This window comes from Chanodichthys erythropterus, chromosome 17 (genome assembly GCF_024489055.1).
Source record: "Chanodichthys erythropterus isolate Z2021 chromosome 17, ASM2448905v1, whole genome shotgun sequence".
In the NCBI taxonomy this organism is placed as follows: Eukaryota; Metazoa; Chordata; class Actinopteri; order Cypriniformes; family Xenocyprididae; genus Chanodichthys; species Chanodichthys erythropterus.
Window position 1 is genome coordinate 1,042,501 of NC_090237.1, and position 17,633 is coordinate 1,060,133.

Genomic DNA, 17,633 nt, shown 5'->3' on the forward strand with positions numbered 1-17,633 from the left:
TATTGATTTATTAATAAGTTAAAATAGATAAATCTAGATCTATTAATTCATAAAAATATTAACATAATTTATTTATATATTAAATTGATGAAATTATATTAAAATAAATATTAATTGCTAGTCTTACTTGGTTATTAATTTATTAAATATATTAAATTAGAATAAATAAAATTTTAAATAAATATATAAATAATAAATACAAATTAGATATATATATATATATATTCTATATCTATTTTTTATTTATTTATATTTTTATATTTAAATATATAAATAAATAAATATTTAACAGTACACTACTATAGTGAGTAGAAAATATATAATAATGTAAATTAATCTAAACTAATTTTATTAATTTTTCAGTGTATAAGTGAAATTCTGTGAAATATATAAATATTTGATTAATTTGAAATATATAAATTAGATTATAATTAAATAAATGAAACATAAATATCTAACAGTACACTACCATAGCGAGTAAATTAATCTAAACTAATTTTAGATTTATATAATTAATTTTTCAGTGTATAAGTTGCCCGTTTATAAAAGATAAATGCCAAACCAGCAACTAAAGAGCTTACTTAAATATACTGAAGTCCATTTTTTTAACTTAAACATGCAAAACAAAAGAAAAATGAAAACTTTCATTGAAACATACCTTGAAAATAAAATGTCCATTTTATTTTTAGTTAAAGATCCTCTTATATTCCAGCTTTTTCCTCCCTTCAGCTGAAGTTTGTGAACTGTGTCAGTCTTGCTGGTTCAGCTTGATCAAAGTCTACATAATTACTTCTTAAGAGCCATGAATAATGACACCCTCCCATGATCCCTCAGTGGGCAGTATCAGCAGTCGGTCACTGTGACCTGCCCTTATGGACTCCAGTTTCATAACATCAACATCTGTAATATTCAGAGTCATTACTATTGTGTGCAGTTAAACTATGTTCTCAAGCTTTATTGATGCTTGAGGAACTCTCGTGATCTCTCACACTTTGTCAGCGACATTTATACGATTGTAACTCGTAAAATCTTTTATAAGGTCGTTTCAGAGATTTGACAGTGAGCGCGTGAACTCAGGGCGGAACTAAAGATCGCTCGATGTCGTTTCTGAGGGGAGGAACATTCGGTGCAGCACCAGAAACCGCCGTGTGTTTACATTTGAACTTTCTGCAGCTCTGCAGGTAAATCAAATATTAGAGACTCTAAATAAAATTCACCAGCCACGCTTTTAAGACACTGTTTAGCTTCTGTTTGTGTTATTATTTATGGTTTTATAAAGAATAAACAAACAACATATACTATCATGAGATGTCTGACATTCATATCAAATGGTACTAACACAATACCATAGTATTACCTTGGTGCATGTCTGTAAATACGGTAGTACTATAGTGCATGTTAAGTAATGCCATGCATTTAGAACGTTTTTATGATATACCATGATATTCTTGTAAGTTTCTTTGAGTCTGATGTGCTTGGCATTTCTAATGAACACCATGTTTTTCACATAATATCACATGTGAAAACATGGTAATATCATGTTTTTTTTTAGTAATTCTGCTGTGAAAACAGTATCAGTGTCAAGTATCTTATTGAAAACACTGAATTTTAATAATTCATTGCTTGCCAAATATAAGTTACTTCCTTTTTTCTTATTTTTAACTTTTAACGAAAAAAAAATATATATATTTTTTATAATATTGTTTGTCAATTCTTTTACATACTATCAACATTGTTACTCTATCTTGGTAATAGAGTTTGACAGTAACAGAATTGAGCAAGATTTATGGACAAATTATTATAAGACAAAAGTTATTTTTTAACAATTTAATGTTGTAGAATTAGGAAAATTACTATTTAGGACTTTTATAAATAAAATAAATTAAATATTACCAAAAGAATAGTAAAATATTTTGATTACAAATGATGGAAAAAATATACTGACTAATTCAGACAACAAGAAATCATGATTTTCAGCTATATAAGACAGTTTTTACATAAATTATTATATTGTTATGGCCTGTAACATCTTGAGTAACAAATATAATAATTAAAAAATAACAATTTGAAAAATTGTCGTCAGAGATTTCTTTGAGTATGATGTAAATGCATGACATCACAAAATAAACACGTTTTTTCACATATACTATGGTAATACCAAATGTGAAAAACATGGTGTTTTTTAGTGATGCCATTCATTTACGTAGTATTCAAATATATAATTATTCATATATATATTGGTATGTGGTTAAAACATGGTATTATGGTTCATGTGTGTGTGTCCAGAGATGTCCACCCTCTTCCCGTCTTTGTTCCCGCGTGTGACCGAGTCTCTGTGGTTTAATCTGGACCGTCCGTGTGTGGATGAAGCCGAGCTGCACCAACAGGAACAGCAGCACCAGACGTGGGTCAGTGTATGTGTGTGTGTTTGTGTGTGTGTGAACTACTGTATGTGTGTGTGCTGATGAAGCTTCATGTCTTCAGTTGCAGAACATCGCAGAGAAAGACAATAACCTGATGCCCATCGGGCGGCCCATCTTTGAGGTGAGCGCGAGAACGGAGTGATAATCAGATCTGATTCCTGTGTGGCGGATGAGAATGTCTAACATGTGTTTTACCTTCCTGCAAGACCTTCGACGAGGAAGAGGAGGAGGATGACGAAGATGAGGAGGACAGCGAGGAAGACTCAGAGGATGATGAAGACATGCAGGACATGGATGACATGAACATCTACAATGAGTTTCCTGATGATGGAGAAATTAATGAGGTCAAGACACACACACATGAGTTTCTTCTAAGAGCAAAACGAGTGAAATCAAAAATTGATTCATGTGTATATTAATGCTGGTTCATGTAATAATGTCAAATGATAGATTTGAAAAGATTTTTAAACAACTAATACATAATGCCATTATTATGGTACATGTCACTGTTTTTCATATTAAATGTATTAAATATGTAAAGGGATATTTTTAAGGCAAGACTCTACAGGCAAAAACAGTGTTTTTCATGCACTGATCAGTCTTGAGGTCTATTTTGCTTCTAGAACATGTGACTAGTGTAAAGAAAACACCAAAATACACATTTAAGTGTTTATTTTACTGCATCTGTAGATTTCAATCTCAATACATATCTTTACAAATGAGTTTTTTTCTCCACTTCAGCAGCACTTACATACACCAAAACTTAGAGTTTTATTCACATCTATATTCTGAATATTTTTACTGTGGGGTTTGTCCATAACATCATTTACCTGATTTTTATAACATTTTACTCCTAAAAACATGGTAAAAATGTATATGTATAAAAATGTAAATGTAAATGACGGTATTTTCTGATTTATGGAGTGATAAAAAGAGATATCCAAAATCCCCTCTATAAAAACCTTTAAATCTATCATGAAAACAAAATCAAACAAGAATTTTAAATCTGGCTTTATCCAGTGTTCAGATTTATATTCTGGAAATGTACGCAAACATGCATATTTAATTAGTCAATACCTCAATTGCAAATTTAAACATTCAAACTTGTGATATAAAACAGTTATCTTAATGTACTGTGTTTAGTCAGCTGGGGAAGTATGGTGAGATATATTACTTAAAATTTACCCTATTCAGCTTTAGTGTCTTGCCTTAAAACTGATGTTGACATGGCAAACACTGATTCTCATAAAGTTCAGTTTTGAAAAGATCCGAGTTTTGATTTTAGGTAAATGACGTGAGTGTCACTCACTGACAGGTCGACATGGAAGGAGCCGATCAAGACCAGGACCAGTGGATGATCTAGACCAGATCTGTCAACCAGATGCGTCGTTTGTGATGGGAAGAAGTGTCCGTATGCAGCTGAATTACTCAACTGACTGTTATTTTTACATGTCTCACACACACACAATAATTTCAGCTCAAGTGTTCAGTGTTACTAAAGAACCGCTCTCTGTATTTCTCAGAAACGCAGCACTTGTCGCAACATGAACTTTTTTAACTTTTCAGGCTTGTAGAAAGTGTTTAGTAACTCTTTGGCCAATCTATAGAGCCACTAAAGTTACTGAGTTACTCTCAATTTCTGCATGTCATCCAAACATGTGTCAGGTGTCAGACGTGTCATGCGTCAGGTCTAATTTATAGCTCAGAACGGGTAAATCACCGCTGCTGTTTGTATCATAATATTTCTTTGTGGTTGTAAATAAATTTGTAGTCAATTATTCATCTTGTACAAATGGTCGATTTGTTAACTTTCCATCCCATTTTAATAGAATCATATGTTTAGTTTGGCATTTTTAAATCATTCATGAAGATGTGAAGGGTCAAATTCTGTCATAATTTATTCACCCTCATGTTGCTCTAAACCTGTGCGATCACAGTTCTCAAATCTCATTAGCATTTGTGCAATGTTAAAATGATGCACAAACACACATTACACACACGGAGGTCTATGATACCAGTGCCTTTAAATTTCATGATATGGAAGTATTAGCCATACAGGTTTAGAGAATCTCATTAATATTTCTTTCATAATGTGCTTATCTCAAAGTGTCAATAGAGGGCGCTTTGAAGTCATTAACATTATATTCAATTAGATCCAGTTATGATATTTTGATTAGAAAACAGAATTTCCATTTCATTTCAATAGCATTGCAATATGGTTTAGTGCGCTTATTAAATCACAAAGGCTTAAATAAAGATATGTGCTGCATGATTCAGAGTAAACTGTGTTATTTTAAGTGAGTTTTCCACCAGAATAAAGTTTGAAAATGAAATTAAGAATAAACTTCAAATGATTTTAGTACTGTAATTTTACAGTTGTACTGTAAAATAATGCTTATTGTTCTTAAATACTTGTATTTTATTTTACAGTGAAATATTGCAGCAGTAATATTCCTTTGTTTAACATTTAATATTTCTTCTTTAATAATAATAATAATTTATAATTAATCATATTATATAGTGATAATGTATTCTATAATAATGTTAAAAATATTTAAAATAATATTGTTTTTTATTTTACATTGAAATATTGCAACAGTAATATTTAATATTTCATTTTATTTTAATAATAATAATATGTATAACAATATTTTTATTTAAATATATAATGATATATAATGTATTTTATAATAATAATAATAATAATGTAATAACAAAACAAATAATAATATAATATTTATTATAATATTAATATTATTTTATAGTTATTGATATATAATTTAAAAAAAAACTTTAAATAGTTGATGATACATAAATGATAAAATTGAGTAATTAAAGTCACAATTAAACAAGTAGTGACATATAATTTCTTCCGTATTGTTACATATATTACATAGTGTAACAGGTTATGGAGAAAGAATAAATGTAGTGCGGGACTTGATTATATGCATCAGTTATTGATTGGATGTTGAGATATGGGCTTGGCTCTTATAAGAGCTTGCAGGGGCGGAGTTTAAGCGCACTTAATGATTGGGGAATCCTGCATATGTCACCAAAGAGAGGACTGACACTTCATGGGAAGATCCAGTTATGACAGTCTGATTAAACATTACAAGGTAAAAACATTTTTATAAAAAGAAATGCATGAATGAATTATTCACAATAAGATGCATTTAGAAAATAGAGTGAATTTCATTCCATGCTGACTTTAATTACTTTCTGATCTCACAGAGGCTCAAACACGACGAGTCCTGACGCTCATCACCTGACGATTCATGTTAGTGAATGAATGAAACCTTTGACTGTAAGGGTTCATAATCTCACAAACGTTCCGTGTGGTGAGAAACACTAGAATGTTTTACTTTATCCCGAGGAAGGTCAGTTCAGCCATGCCGTCACGAATGCCACGGATGTATTCCAGCGTGGCGCGGTGAACTCTGACCTCGTACAGGCCGGAGCGCCGGGCGTGCCGCAGGAAGTTGGGCGCTCCGGGGAAGATGACGTTGTCAGCTAGAATTATGGATCCTTCTCCCAGAAGGCCGCTGCCCTCCAGCAGCTGCAGGTCTGGCAGGTAACAGCGCTTCCAGTGATCCATGAACACAAAGTCCAGGTGCTCCACGCCAAAGTCCTCACGCAAGCGCGGGATCACTTCATCCGACGGACGCACGATCAGCTCCACCTGAGATTCATACATTAATACGTTTCGAATAAGTGACATCCAATGGAGAAAATGACATATTATGCCTTTAAGAAAGAAAAATGAATGCAGACAAACTCGCCATGTCTTCATCAAAACCCGCCAGTCGGATGACTTTCTCAGCCACCCCAGCGTTTCGCTCGTCCATCTCGACGGAGTAGATCCGGGCGCCGATGGGCAGTGAGCGGGCAATGCGAACGGTGCTGTAGCCGCAGTGAGTGCCCAGTTCCAGCACAGTGATCGGACAGTGTTCCAGCAGCAGTCGGTCCAGAATCTTACCTGCACAAACAGCCAATCAGAACACAGGAAGTGAGCGTGACAGCCTATTGATACATGCCAAGATGGGCATTTTGTTTGAAAATGTCTGTTCAAGTGCAAGAAGATGTAAAAGAATGTTGAATTTTAGTATTTACGTGCTGTTTGAGATGCGGCTTTCTGGGAGTGCGCTACAGATCTTTAAACTTCCCACACCGTGCACAAGTAACAATCTGAGTTCCCTGTTGCATCTTTTTGTGCTTGAATATTTAAATTGACAAGGCTGGTTTACACAGAACGTGTTTTTGCTGTTAACAGCGTGAGATGCACTTCAGTGGAATGAAGAAAAGCACAAGGTCTAGAGATGCGTTTTTTAAAACTTCTTTTAACTTGAGTGCGACGTTTTTAGAATGCCATGTCATGCGTGAGATGCTGCAATAGACGCGAGATGCTAGCGCAACGTATAAAGACGTCCATCTAGTGCATTGATAAACAATGGAAAAGTAGCACAGTAGAATGAAAAAAAAAACATGTTCTGTGTGAACAGCACCTTAGAATTCATACAAATCTTACTGGGCAACAGCCGATTGACAGTTTCATATACTCGCCATCATTGTTTTTTTGCACATTTGATGCTTGGCGAGTGTTAATTTTAGGCCCTGTGTTTGTACGTACCTTTCTTGGGCCCGATGTTGCTGATGAACTCCACTTTGCTGCACCACTGGTCAAAGGTGTCCAGGATGCTCTGGGAGTTTCCCGGCGTGGCGTGGGTCAGTATGTACTGATAGGCCCGTTCCTCTCGGCTGAGGCCCGTTAAACAGTCGCGCACCCAGCGGATCAGTACGGCTCGATACAGCAGCACGAAAAAATAACGGTAACGGATGATCAGCGTGAGTAACAGAGGAAGTAAAGCCAAAGCGATCGCAGGAGAAACCATCTTGACTTCTGACCTGCAAATATAATGTTTAACATCACTTAAACATATTAGAAGGTCAAAGACACTTCAAACAGTAATAAACCACCCAGAACACCCTAGCAACCGCATAGCAACACACAAACATTCAGAACACCCTAACAAATGCATAGCAACACACTAAAACTTTTCGAATACTTTAGCAACTGCATAGTAACACACTAAAACACTCAGGACACCCTAACAACCGCATAGCAACACTAAAACACCCTAACATCTGCATAGTAACACACTAAAACACTCAGGACACCCTAACAACCGCATAGCAACACTAAAACACCCTAACATCTGCATAGTAACACACTAAAACACTCAGGACACCCTAACAACCGCATAGCAACACTAAAACACCCTAAAAACTGCATAGTAACACTCTAAAACACTCAGAACACCCTAACAACCGCATAGCAACACTAAAACACCCTAACATCTGCATAGTAACACACTAAAACACTCAGGACACCCTAACAACCGCATAGCAACACTAAAACACCCTAACAACTGCATAGTAACACACTAAAACACTCAGGACACCTTAACAACTGCATAGTAACACACTAAAACACTCAGGACACCCTAACAACCGCATAGCAACTCAAAAACACCCTAACAACTGCATAGTAACACACTAAAATGCTCAGGACACCCTAACAACTGCACAGCAACAAACTAAAACACTTGGAACACCCTAACAACCGCATAGCAACACTCAAACACCCTAACAACCACATAGTAACACACTCATAACACTCTAACAACTGTATTACAACACACTAAAACACTCAAACACCATAGCAAATGCATAGCAATGCTAAAAACATGCAGAACACCCTAGCGACAGCATAGCAACACACTGAAACACTCAGAACACCCTAGAAACTGCATAGCAACACACAATCTCTTCGAACACCCTAACAACCGCATAGCAACACACAAACACTCAGAACACCCTAACAACCGCATAGTAACACACTAATACACCCAGAACACTCTAACAACCGCATAGTAACACACTAAAAACTCAGAACATAATAGCAAATACATAGCAACACACAAACACTCAGAACACCCTAGAAACTGCATAGCAACACACAAACACTCAGAACACCTTAGAAACTGCATAGCAACACACAAACACTCAGAACACCCTAGAAACTGCATAGCAACACACAAACACTCAGAACACCTTAGAAACTGCATAGCAACACACAAACACTCAGAACACCTTAGAAACTGCATAGCAACACACAAACACTCAGAACACCTTAGAAACTGCATAGCAACACACAAACACTCAGAACACCCTAGAAACTGTATAGCAACACACAAACACTCAGAACACCCTGGAAACTGCATAGCAACAAACAAACACTCAGAACACCCTAGAAACTGCATAGCAACAAACAAACACTCAGAACACCCTAACAACCACATAGTAACTCACTAATACACCCAGAACACTCTAACAACCGCATAGCAACACACTAAAAGCAATGTAGAACTCCCTAGCAGCCGAACAGAAAGACTAAAAACACCCAGAACACCCTAGAAACCACATTTTTAAAAAAATCATAACACTTTAGCAACTGCATTGCAAACACCCAGAACACTCTGGAAAATATATAACGCACTACGAGCCTTCAGAACAGCTTAGCAACCACATAGCAACCCACTAAAAACACGCAGAACAGGTTAGCAACCATATAACACCAAATTAAAAAAAACACCCAGAAAACCATAGAAACTGCATGGCAACTCAGAACAACCACAGGCTTGAGCACATCACTATCAGCACTACTAGACTACAGTGAGAACTGACTTAAACACTACTAATTAGATTTCCATCTAGACTACACAGCAAACACTTCACATCCAGCCTATGAAAACACTACATTAATAATTCAGATGCCTTTGTTTCGACGTGACAGAACATGTTGAGTTTCCAGAGGCGTCTGTAAGTAACTGAAGACACGAGCTGATCCCAGATCAGTTTCATTCAGACGAACACAAACACTCATTCACCAACACACAAAATAAAACATCCTATCTGATGATAACTTTACCAGATCCAGGACTCTCTCGAACCGCAAAACACACTCTCAAGACAGAAGAGAGACAGAAATAAAAGACACTCATGTGAGTACAACAGGTGTGCGGCAGCCAATCAGATTCTGCCATCTGAATAATGGATGGAGAGCCTGTGGCCTCCTCTTACACCGGCGTCTCACCTGGAGCATCATGTGACCGTCTGACATCACAGCAGAAATGATGCTCATTTACATATTTCTGAAGGAAAAGTGAGCCTAATGTATGAAAACCACCAAAATGTACAACAAAATGTTCAATATTCTTTAATCGCAAATACATTAAGTTTAGTAATGTTCGTACAAAGTCAGTATAAAAGCATTAAAATTTGTGCTGTCAAATTGTTTAATCGTGATTAATCGCATCTAACATAAAAGTTTGCAAATATATAATGTGTCTGTGTATATATATATATATACAAACTTTTATGTTAGATGCGATTAATCACGATTAATTGATTAATCGCAATATATAATATTGATAAATTGCTATATATAAATCGCGAATATATCATGTGAGTATGAATATATATATACATTTACAAACTTTTTTAGATTCGATTAATAGCTACTAATAGATTAATCATGATTAATTAATTTAACAGCACTAATAAAAAAATTTGTATGGAAAAAAATAAAATGATAAAAATCAGTAAAAATTAAAAACTAAAACAGCTCATTTTGAAGATGTAGTTTCATGCTGTTCATCACTCCAGAACTTTTTTTGGTTCATCTTATTGGTTCATTAATGTCTGTCCAGGGGTCGTGACCTCAGCAGTCTTGTCTCAGCAGCATCCTGATGAACTTCTTCAGCTCTTTCTCATCACGGGACCATTTGAGGAGTCTTCTGAGGACCATCCGGCCACTGTGCATGTGAGCCAGGGCGATGTAGGAGCCCGTGAGCGGCCCGTCCAGCGCCGGACAGGAGCAGCCGTGGCCCCGCGGCAGCCAGAGGGCGCTCTGCTCCGCCGCCGCCTGCTCCTCCTGCGGGCCGCTCTGCCAGCGAAGAACACGGCTGCGACCCTGAGGAACCACACGCACGTCCGTCCCGTCCAGAGACGTGGAGCCGACCCGCAGTCTGAACGCTGGAGAGGAAATTAACAGGATTTGAAGTCTGATAACAGGGATGTTTGAATGTGGAATATGGTCCAATGAGTTAACTTCCCAAACAAGAAGAAATGTAGGGCGGGGCTTGATTGTGTCTGTGGGGAATTGATTGGATGGTTGTGGTTTGCTATTGGTGGATCTCCTGTGAGTGGCAGGTTGCCCCGCCCTCATGCCAGTAAACAAGTTGAAATTGGTCAAATTGTTTTGATGCATGTTAAATGTTTTGAGTCATTCGTTTAATTATGGGATATTCTGGACGCTGCAGACCAGATTTAAACCCTCCAGACGTCTACAATTACTCACCGAACGGACTCTTGCAGAAGTTCTGCTGGATCTCTCGCTCTCCTTCTGAGTCTGAACCGCAAACCTCACAGATCACAGAACCTGGAGGAAACCGAGAAGAGACACAGATCACCATCAGACCTTATTCTGTTGCCATCAAAGGTTTTGTTTTGGACCAAGATTTCAAGAGCGTTCTGTCAAGGTTATCTCAAAGTCATAAACAAATGTTCTTCCAGCGACACTAAAGGATTAGTCCACTTTTAAATAAAATTTTCCTGATAATTAACATCGAAGATGTTCATGTCTTTCTTTCTTCAGTTGAAAAGAAATGAAGGTTTTTGATGAAAACATTCCAGGATTATTCTCCTTATAGTGGACTTCAATGGACTCCAGATGGTTGAAGGTCAAAATGTCAGTTTCAGTGCAGCTTCAAAGAGCTTTAAACGACACCAGACGAGGAATAAGGGTCTTATCTAGAGAAACCATCTGTCATTTTTGGAAAAAAAATGCAACTGTATATGCTTTATAAACACAAATGATCGCGTAGGATATACAGCGTAAGATTTTTGAAAAATAGGCGATCATTTGTGTTTATAAAGCATATACAGTTGTATTTTTTTTTAGAAAATGACCAATGGTTTCTCTAGATAAGACTCTTATTCCTCATCTGGTATCGTTTAGAGCTCTTTGAAACTGCACTGAAACTGTCATTTTGACCTTCAACCGTTTGGAGTCCATTGAAGTCCACTATAAGGAGTATAATCCTGGAATGTTTTCATCAAAAACCTTCATTTCTTTTCGACTGAAGAAAGAAAGACATGAACATCTTGGATGACATGGATCTGAGTAAATTATCAGGAAATGTTTATTTAAAAGTGGACTAATCCTTTAATAATCCAGACAGAGTTTCTGTAGGGAACATTCTCAAGAGCGTTCTGGCAAGGTTCTCTCAAAGTTATAAACAAACATTAACAGAACGTTCGTTTGAAGTTATCTAGTCTTCAATGTTCTCAAAACGTTACCACAAAATCAAAGGAACAAAAATGTAGCGGTTTATTTATGAAATATTTAGTTGGGCGTTTGTCTAACGTTCTTTAAATGTTACCATTTGTTTCAGAACGTTCAGAAAACATTCAAAAGTAACGTTCCCATAATGTTTGATGAATGATACAATGGAATGTTCCCTTAAAACATTTTAAAAACTGAACATTCAGAAAAAACGTTTTCATTACGTTAGAAAAACGTTCTAAGGTCATATTCTGCCATATTAGCTGGAGTTTGATGCGTGTTTTGAAAGTGTAATAATGTGAAGTTTCCAAACCTTTGGGCGCGTCGGTGCTCTCAGCCCGGTTCGAGTCTTTTTCTCCGGGGATGCAGAGCTCCGATCCATCTGGAAACCGGCTGCAGTTGAACATCTCCGGCCAGGGAAACCCGAACGCGCTCATGACGGGCAGACACGCGTCCCGCACCGCCTCACAAAGACTCCGGCACGGGCGCACCGGAGCCTTGACCTCCGGTAAACACACGGGCGCGAAGAGCGAGCAGAGGAAGCGCCGCGTGTCCGCGTGACAGTGTTTGCCGAGCAGCGGCATCCAGGCGGCGGACTGCTGCTGCGCTTCCCTCGCGCTGTCGTGACCCAGCAGGTTCGGCAGCCGCATCTCTTCGTAGCCGATACCGGAACACAAACCCATCGTGTTCGGAACCGGTTTACACACCGAGCGCGCTGTGCCGAACTCCGCCGACGTGACGAAGTCAGACACGGGGTTTGCCTTCAGACCTTCATCATCATGATCATCATCTTCATCAGCAGCTCTGGACGGACTGAAAACCAGCAGCACAATCACACACAGAGAATGAAGATTAAACATCATAGAGACGCGCGTTCAAACTCACATCTGTGTGTGTGTGTGTGTGTGTGTGGCGTCTCTACATAATTAAACGCATTTGGTTCTTTATTACCCGCAGTAAAACACTTCAGAGGCCCGTGCGAGGTTTTGGTTTGGGAATCTACTTTAGTTTTACTTGGGACAATTAAAAACTTATGCGAACTGTATGGATTATGAAAGTCTTGGTCCCAGACAAAACCTTTTAATACTTTTACAAACACTAGAATGCGTCAAAATAAGATTCAAACAGAAAAAGATGACAGAAATAAACATTTAAAATGTAGTCTTTTTCTTCCAGAACAATATTGCTGACTCATCCTGCACTCAGGGGCGTGTGCAAATATCTGTCCAATCACGTGTTCTCAACTTCTCGACAATGCGATGCTCCTCCCACTGATACCATGCCTCTTTCGGGTCGTGAGTTAAGGGTTAATTCACCCAAAAATGAAAATAATGTCATTTATTACTCACCCTCATGCCGTTCCACACCCGTAAGACCTTCATTAATCTTCAGAACACAAATTAAGATATTTTTGATGAAATCCGATGGCTCAGTGAGGCCTTCATAATCATGATTCGGATCGCGTGTCAAACCGCCAAACTGCTGAAATCACGTGACTTTGGCGCTCCCAACCGCTGATTCGACACAAAAGATTCATAACGCTCCGAAGCTTCCTGAAGCAGTGTTTTGAAATCGGCCATCACTATATAAGTCAATATTTAGTTTTTTTGGTGCACCAAAAATATTCTGGTGGCTTTATAATATTAATATTGAACCACTGTACTCACATGAACTGATTTAAATATGTTTTTAGTATATTAATGGTTCTTGAGTGTGTGTGCGTGTGTGTGTATTAATGCTGGGCAAACAATTAATTGCATCCAAAATAAAAGTTTGTGTTTACATAATATATGTGTGTGCTGTATATACTTATTTTGTATATATAAAGACACATACATGCATGTATATATTGTACATATATTTATACACCTATATAATTTATATTATATATAATTCTTTTTATTTTTCTTAAATATATACATGCATGTGTGTGTATTTATATACATACAAAATAAGCACAGCACACACACATATATTACGTAAACAAACTTATTTTGGATGCAATTATTCATTTGCCCAGCATTAGTGCGTATACACACACACATATTATATTATACACATATATTATATATTCTGTTAGATATGATGAATCGTAATTAATCGATCTGACAGCACTAATTAAAAATATGGAAAACAAAATAGCACAGAATCGTACTTTTCCTGTAATAATAGTGATATTCATCTTGCTTAATTTCTGAACCGGCTGTTCCTCACTGTGGCCACTAGATGGACACATTCAACAAATATGATGACATAATCTCTTTAAATAAGATGATTAAGGTGGAGCCTAATAATAAAAACAAAACTTGAACCCCCTGAGTAGCGCATAAACAATGTCTGAATGTGCTGCTGTCAAACATGTATATTGTGTGTATTATATTATAACTCCTCTGTGGAAATAGTGAGCGTGTTTCTGTTTATTGCCCCGGTCTCTCAACATAGTGTTAAGCAGCTGTCATACAGTATGTTCTGCACCGTCACGGTGACCCTATATAAACCCTAGTGAACTGTTTACATGTGCAGCTGTCAACATAAACCAGATTCATTCACACTGACTCTGGACTGACATGAGTAAACATGCTTCAGAGAAGAGTTTGTATTTTATCTTGAGATAATTGCAATTACCTTTTTTATTCTGTGGCAGAAACAAGCTTCCATAGTTAAACACGACAATTTCTTAGTAATTATTTTCCCATGTTTTGTTTTAGTGATCAGCTGCGCTCACCTTGAACCTCGATTGACATTTCAGGAGCAGCTCTATATTTATCACACAAACACAATCCTGAAGCCTGTCAGCAGCCGCAGTCATAAACTCAACCTTTCTATTGACATACTTCACCTGACGCTCAAATCTCATCTGAGAAAGAGAAAGGGTAAATGTCGTGACAAACTACTAAATGAGGTGGTTTATAGAAAGACGGATCCTGTGACATTAATACTCTAAGGAAAAGAGTGACTCTATCAGGTTTGAATTGTAAAAGTCTTCTGGTGTTTCTGTCACATCCACTGACCCCGGCCTCTTCTCACCCTGCAGAAGCTTCTAGGATCTTGTCGTCAGCGCGGAGAGAAAGACATTGAAATCACACCTGTGTCCTCCAATCACACGCCTCGCTGACAGAAGGAAGCTCTTCCACACGTTACATGCATTCTGGAGCAAAGACACTAGATCAACATGGTTAGGGGTTCATTGCATGTATAAGTCCAATTCGACACAATTAACTTTCAGCACACACACATTAACATACATCATTTCTAATGTCTCTTCTGCTCACCACTGCATTTATTTGATCAAAAATACAGTAAAAATTCTAACATTTCTAAAAAAAAATTCTACATTTCTAACATTCTGCAATTTCATTACAATTTAAAATGTTTTCTGTGTGAATATACAGTAAATTTATTCATGTTAGAAACATGTTAGCAAAACGTGATAGCAAAATGCTAAAAAATGGTAATGTGATAAATCATGTTAGTAACATGCAAAAACATGCAAGCAAAGTGTTAATTCATTTTAGAAACATGCAAACAGTTTGCTAATTCATGTTAACATCATGTTAAAACATGTTAGCAATGTATTAATTCATATAAAGAACATGTTAAAACATTGTGCTAATTGATGCTAGAAACAAGCTACCAATATGCTAACTCATGTTAGAAACATGCAAATTTGCTAATTCATGCTAGATAAATGCAAAAACATGTTAGCAATGTGTTAAAAACATGCAGTTTGCTAATTCATGCTAGCAAACATGCTAAAACATGTTAACAATGTGCTAATTCATGCAAACATGTTAAAACACTGTTCTACTTGTTGCTAGAAACATGTTAGCAATGTGTTAAATCATGTTAGAAATGTGTTAATTCATGCTAGAAACATGCTAGCAAAGTGCTATAACAAGTTTTGTGTTAATTCATGCTAGAAACATGCTAAAACATGCTAGCAAAGTGCTATAACTAGTTTTGTGTTAATTCATGCTAGAAACAAGCCAGCAATGTGGTAAATCATGTTAAAAATGTGTTAATTCACGCTAGAAACATGCTAGCAAAGTGCTATAACAAGTTTTGTGTTAATTGTTGCTAGAAACAAGCTAGCACTGGTAAATCGTGTTAGAAATGTGTTAATGCTGGAAACATGCTGTCAGTATGTTAAAACATGTTAGCAATGTATTAATTCATACAAAGAATGTTAAAACGTTGTGCCAATTGATGCTAGAAACAAGCTAGCAATGTGTTAAATCATGTTAGAAATGCATTAATTCATGCTAGAAACATGCTACCAGTATGTTAAAACATGCAAGCAATGTGCTAATTCATGTTAGAAAACATGTTAAAACATGATAGCAAAGTGCTATAACAAGTTTTGTGTTAATTGATGCTAGAAACAAGGTAGCAATGTGTTAACTCATGTTAGAAACATGCAAATTTGCTAATTCATGCTAGATAAATGCAAAAAAATGTTAGCAATGTGTTAATTTGTGTTAAAAACATGCAGTTTGCTAATTCATGCTAGCAAACATGCTAAAACATGTTAACAATGTGCTAATTCATGCAAACATGTTAAAACACTGTGCTACTTGTTGCTAGAAACATGTTAGCAATGTGTTAAATCATGTTAGAAATGTGTTAATTCGTGCTAGAAACATGCTAAAACATGCTAGCAAAGTGCTATAACTAGTTTTGTGTTAATTGATGCTAGAAACAAGCCAGCAATGTGGTAAATCATGTTAAAAATGTGTTAATTCATGCTAGAAACATGCTAAAACATGCTAGCAAAGTGCTATAACTAGTTTTGTGTTAATTGATGCTAGAAACAAGCCAGCAATGTGGTAAATCATGTTAAAAATGTGTTAATTCATGCTAGAAACATGCTAAAACATGCTAGCAAAGTGCTATAACTAGTTTTGTGTTAATTCATGCTAGAAACAAGCCAGCAATGTGGTAAATCATGTTAAAAATGTGTTAATTCACGCTAGAAACATGCTAGCAAAGTGCTATAACAAGTTTTGTGTTAATTGTTGCTAGAAACAAGCTAGCACTGGTAAATCGTGTTAGAAATGTGTTAATGCTGGAAACATGCTGTCAGTATGTTAAAACATGTTAGCAATGTATTAATTCATACAAAGAATGTTAAAACGTTGTGCCAATTGATGCTAGAAACAAGCTAGCAATGTGTTAAATCATGTTAGAAATGCATTAATTCATGCTAGAAACATGCTACCAGTATGTTAAAACATGCAAGCAATGTGCTAATTCATGTTAGAAAACATGTTAAAACATGATAGCAAAGTGCTATAACAAGTTTTGTGTTAATTGATGCTAGAAACAAGGTAGCAATGTGTTAACTCATGTTAGAAACATGCAAATTTGCTAATTCATGCTAGATAAATGCAAAAAAATGTTAGCAATGTGTTAATTTGTGTTAAAAACATGCAGTTTGCTAATTCATGCTAGCAAACATGCTAAAACATGTTAACAATGTGCTAATTCATGCAAACATGTTAAAACACTGTGCTACTTGTTGCTAGAAACATGTTAGCAATGTGTTAAATCATGTTAGAAATGTGTTAATTCGTGCTAAAAACATGCTAAAACATGCTAGCAAAGTGCTATAACTAGTTTTGTGTTAATTGATGCTAGAAACAAGCCAGCAATGTGGTAAATCATGTTAAAAATGTGTTAATTCATGCTAGAAACATGCTAGCAAAGTGCTATAACAAGTTTTGTGTTAATTGTTGCTAGAAACAAGCTAGCACTGGTAAATCGTGTTAGAAATGTGTTAATGCTGGAAACATGCTGTCAGTATG

The 17,633-nt window shown here is 36.3% G+C and overlaps 4 protein-coding genes across 6 annotated transcripts in view; 1 reads left to right on the top strand and 3 right to left on the bottom strand.

Moving 5' to 3' along the window:
- The window catches only part of folr (folate receptor), a 2,926-nt gene extending 2,130 nt beyond the window's left edge, over window positions 1–796 (bottom strand). Inside the window, exon 1 of the mRNA XM_067364801.1 lies at window positions 659–796. Coding sequence (XP_067220902.1) covers window positions 659–678 — 20 coding nt within the window. The 5' untranslated portion in view covers window positions 679–796. The remainder of the gene's footprint in view (window positions 1–658) is intronic.
- A 69-nt stretch (window positions 797–865) lies between these two features.
- On the top strand, window positions 866–4,664 carry anapc15 (anaphase promoting complex subunit 15). Of its 2 annotated transcripts, none has more exons than XM_067364803.1 (5): window positions 866–1,181; window positions 2,287–2,408; window positions 2,485–2,544; window positions 2,630–2,767; window positions 3,709–4,664. In XM_067364803.1, the coding sequence occupies exons 2-5, from the start codon at window positions 2,289–2,291 to the stop codon at window positions 3,733–3,735; spliced, it is 345 nt and encodes a 114-aa protein (XP_067220904.1). In that variant the 5' UTR covers window positions 866–1,181; window positions 2,287–2,288; the 3' UTR covers window positions 3,736–4,664. The 2 variants fall into 2 exon arrangements, with proteins under 2 accessions (XP_067220904.1, XP_067220903.1); XM_067364802.1 differs by having other exon boundaries at window positions 875–1,181; window positions 3,739–4,664.
- Window positions 4,665–5,781: 1,117 nt separating this feature from the next.
- tomt (transmembrane O-methyltransferase) lies at window positions 5,782–7,318 on the bottom strand. The gene is made up of 3 exons (XM_067366243.1): window positions 7,051–7,318; window positions 6,203–6,399; window positions 5,782–6,102 (listed from the first exon to the last, which is right to left on the bottom strand). Exons 1-3 carry the CDS (start codon window positions 7,310–7,312, stop codon window positions 5,782–5,784), a joined length of 780 nt encoding a protein of 259 aa, XP_067222344.1. The 5' UTR covers window positions 7,313–7,318.
- A 2,451-nt stretch (window positions 7,319–9,769) lies between these two features.
- Window positions 9,770–15,129, bottom strand: sfrp2l (secreted frizzled-related protein 2 like). Of its 2 annotated transcripts, XM_067366026.1 has the most exons (4): window positions 14,857–15,129; window positions 12,143–12,642; window positions 10,843–10,923; window positions 9,770–10,517 (listed from the first exon to the last, which is right to left on the bottom strand). In XM_067366026.1, exons 2-4 carry the CDS (start codon window positions 12,510–12,512, stop codon window positions 10,204–10,206), a joined length of 765 nt encoding a protein of 254 aa, XP_067222127.1. In that variant the 5' UTR covers window positions 12,513–12,642; window positions 14,857–15,129; the 3' UTR covers window positions 9,770–10,203. The 2 variants fall into 2 exon arrangements, with proteins under 2 accessions (XP_067222127.1, XP_067222126.1); XM_067366025.1 differs by lacking the exon at window positions 14,857–15,129 and having other exon boundaries at window positions 12,143–13,177.
- Between the last annotated feature and the right edge of the window lie 2,504 nt (window positions 15,130–17,633).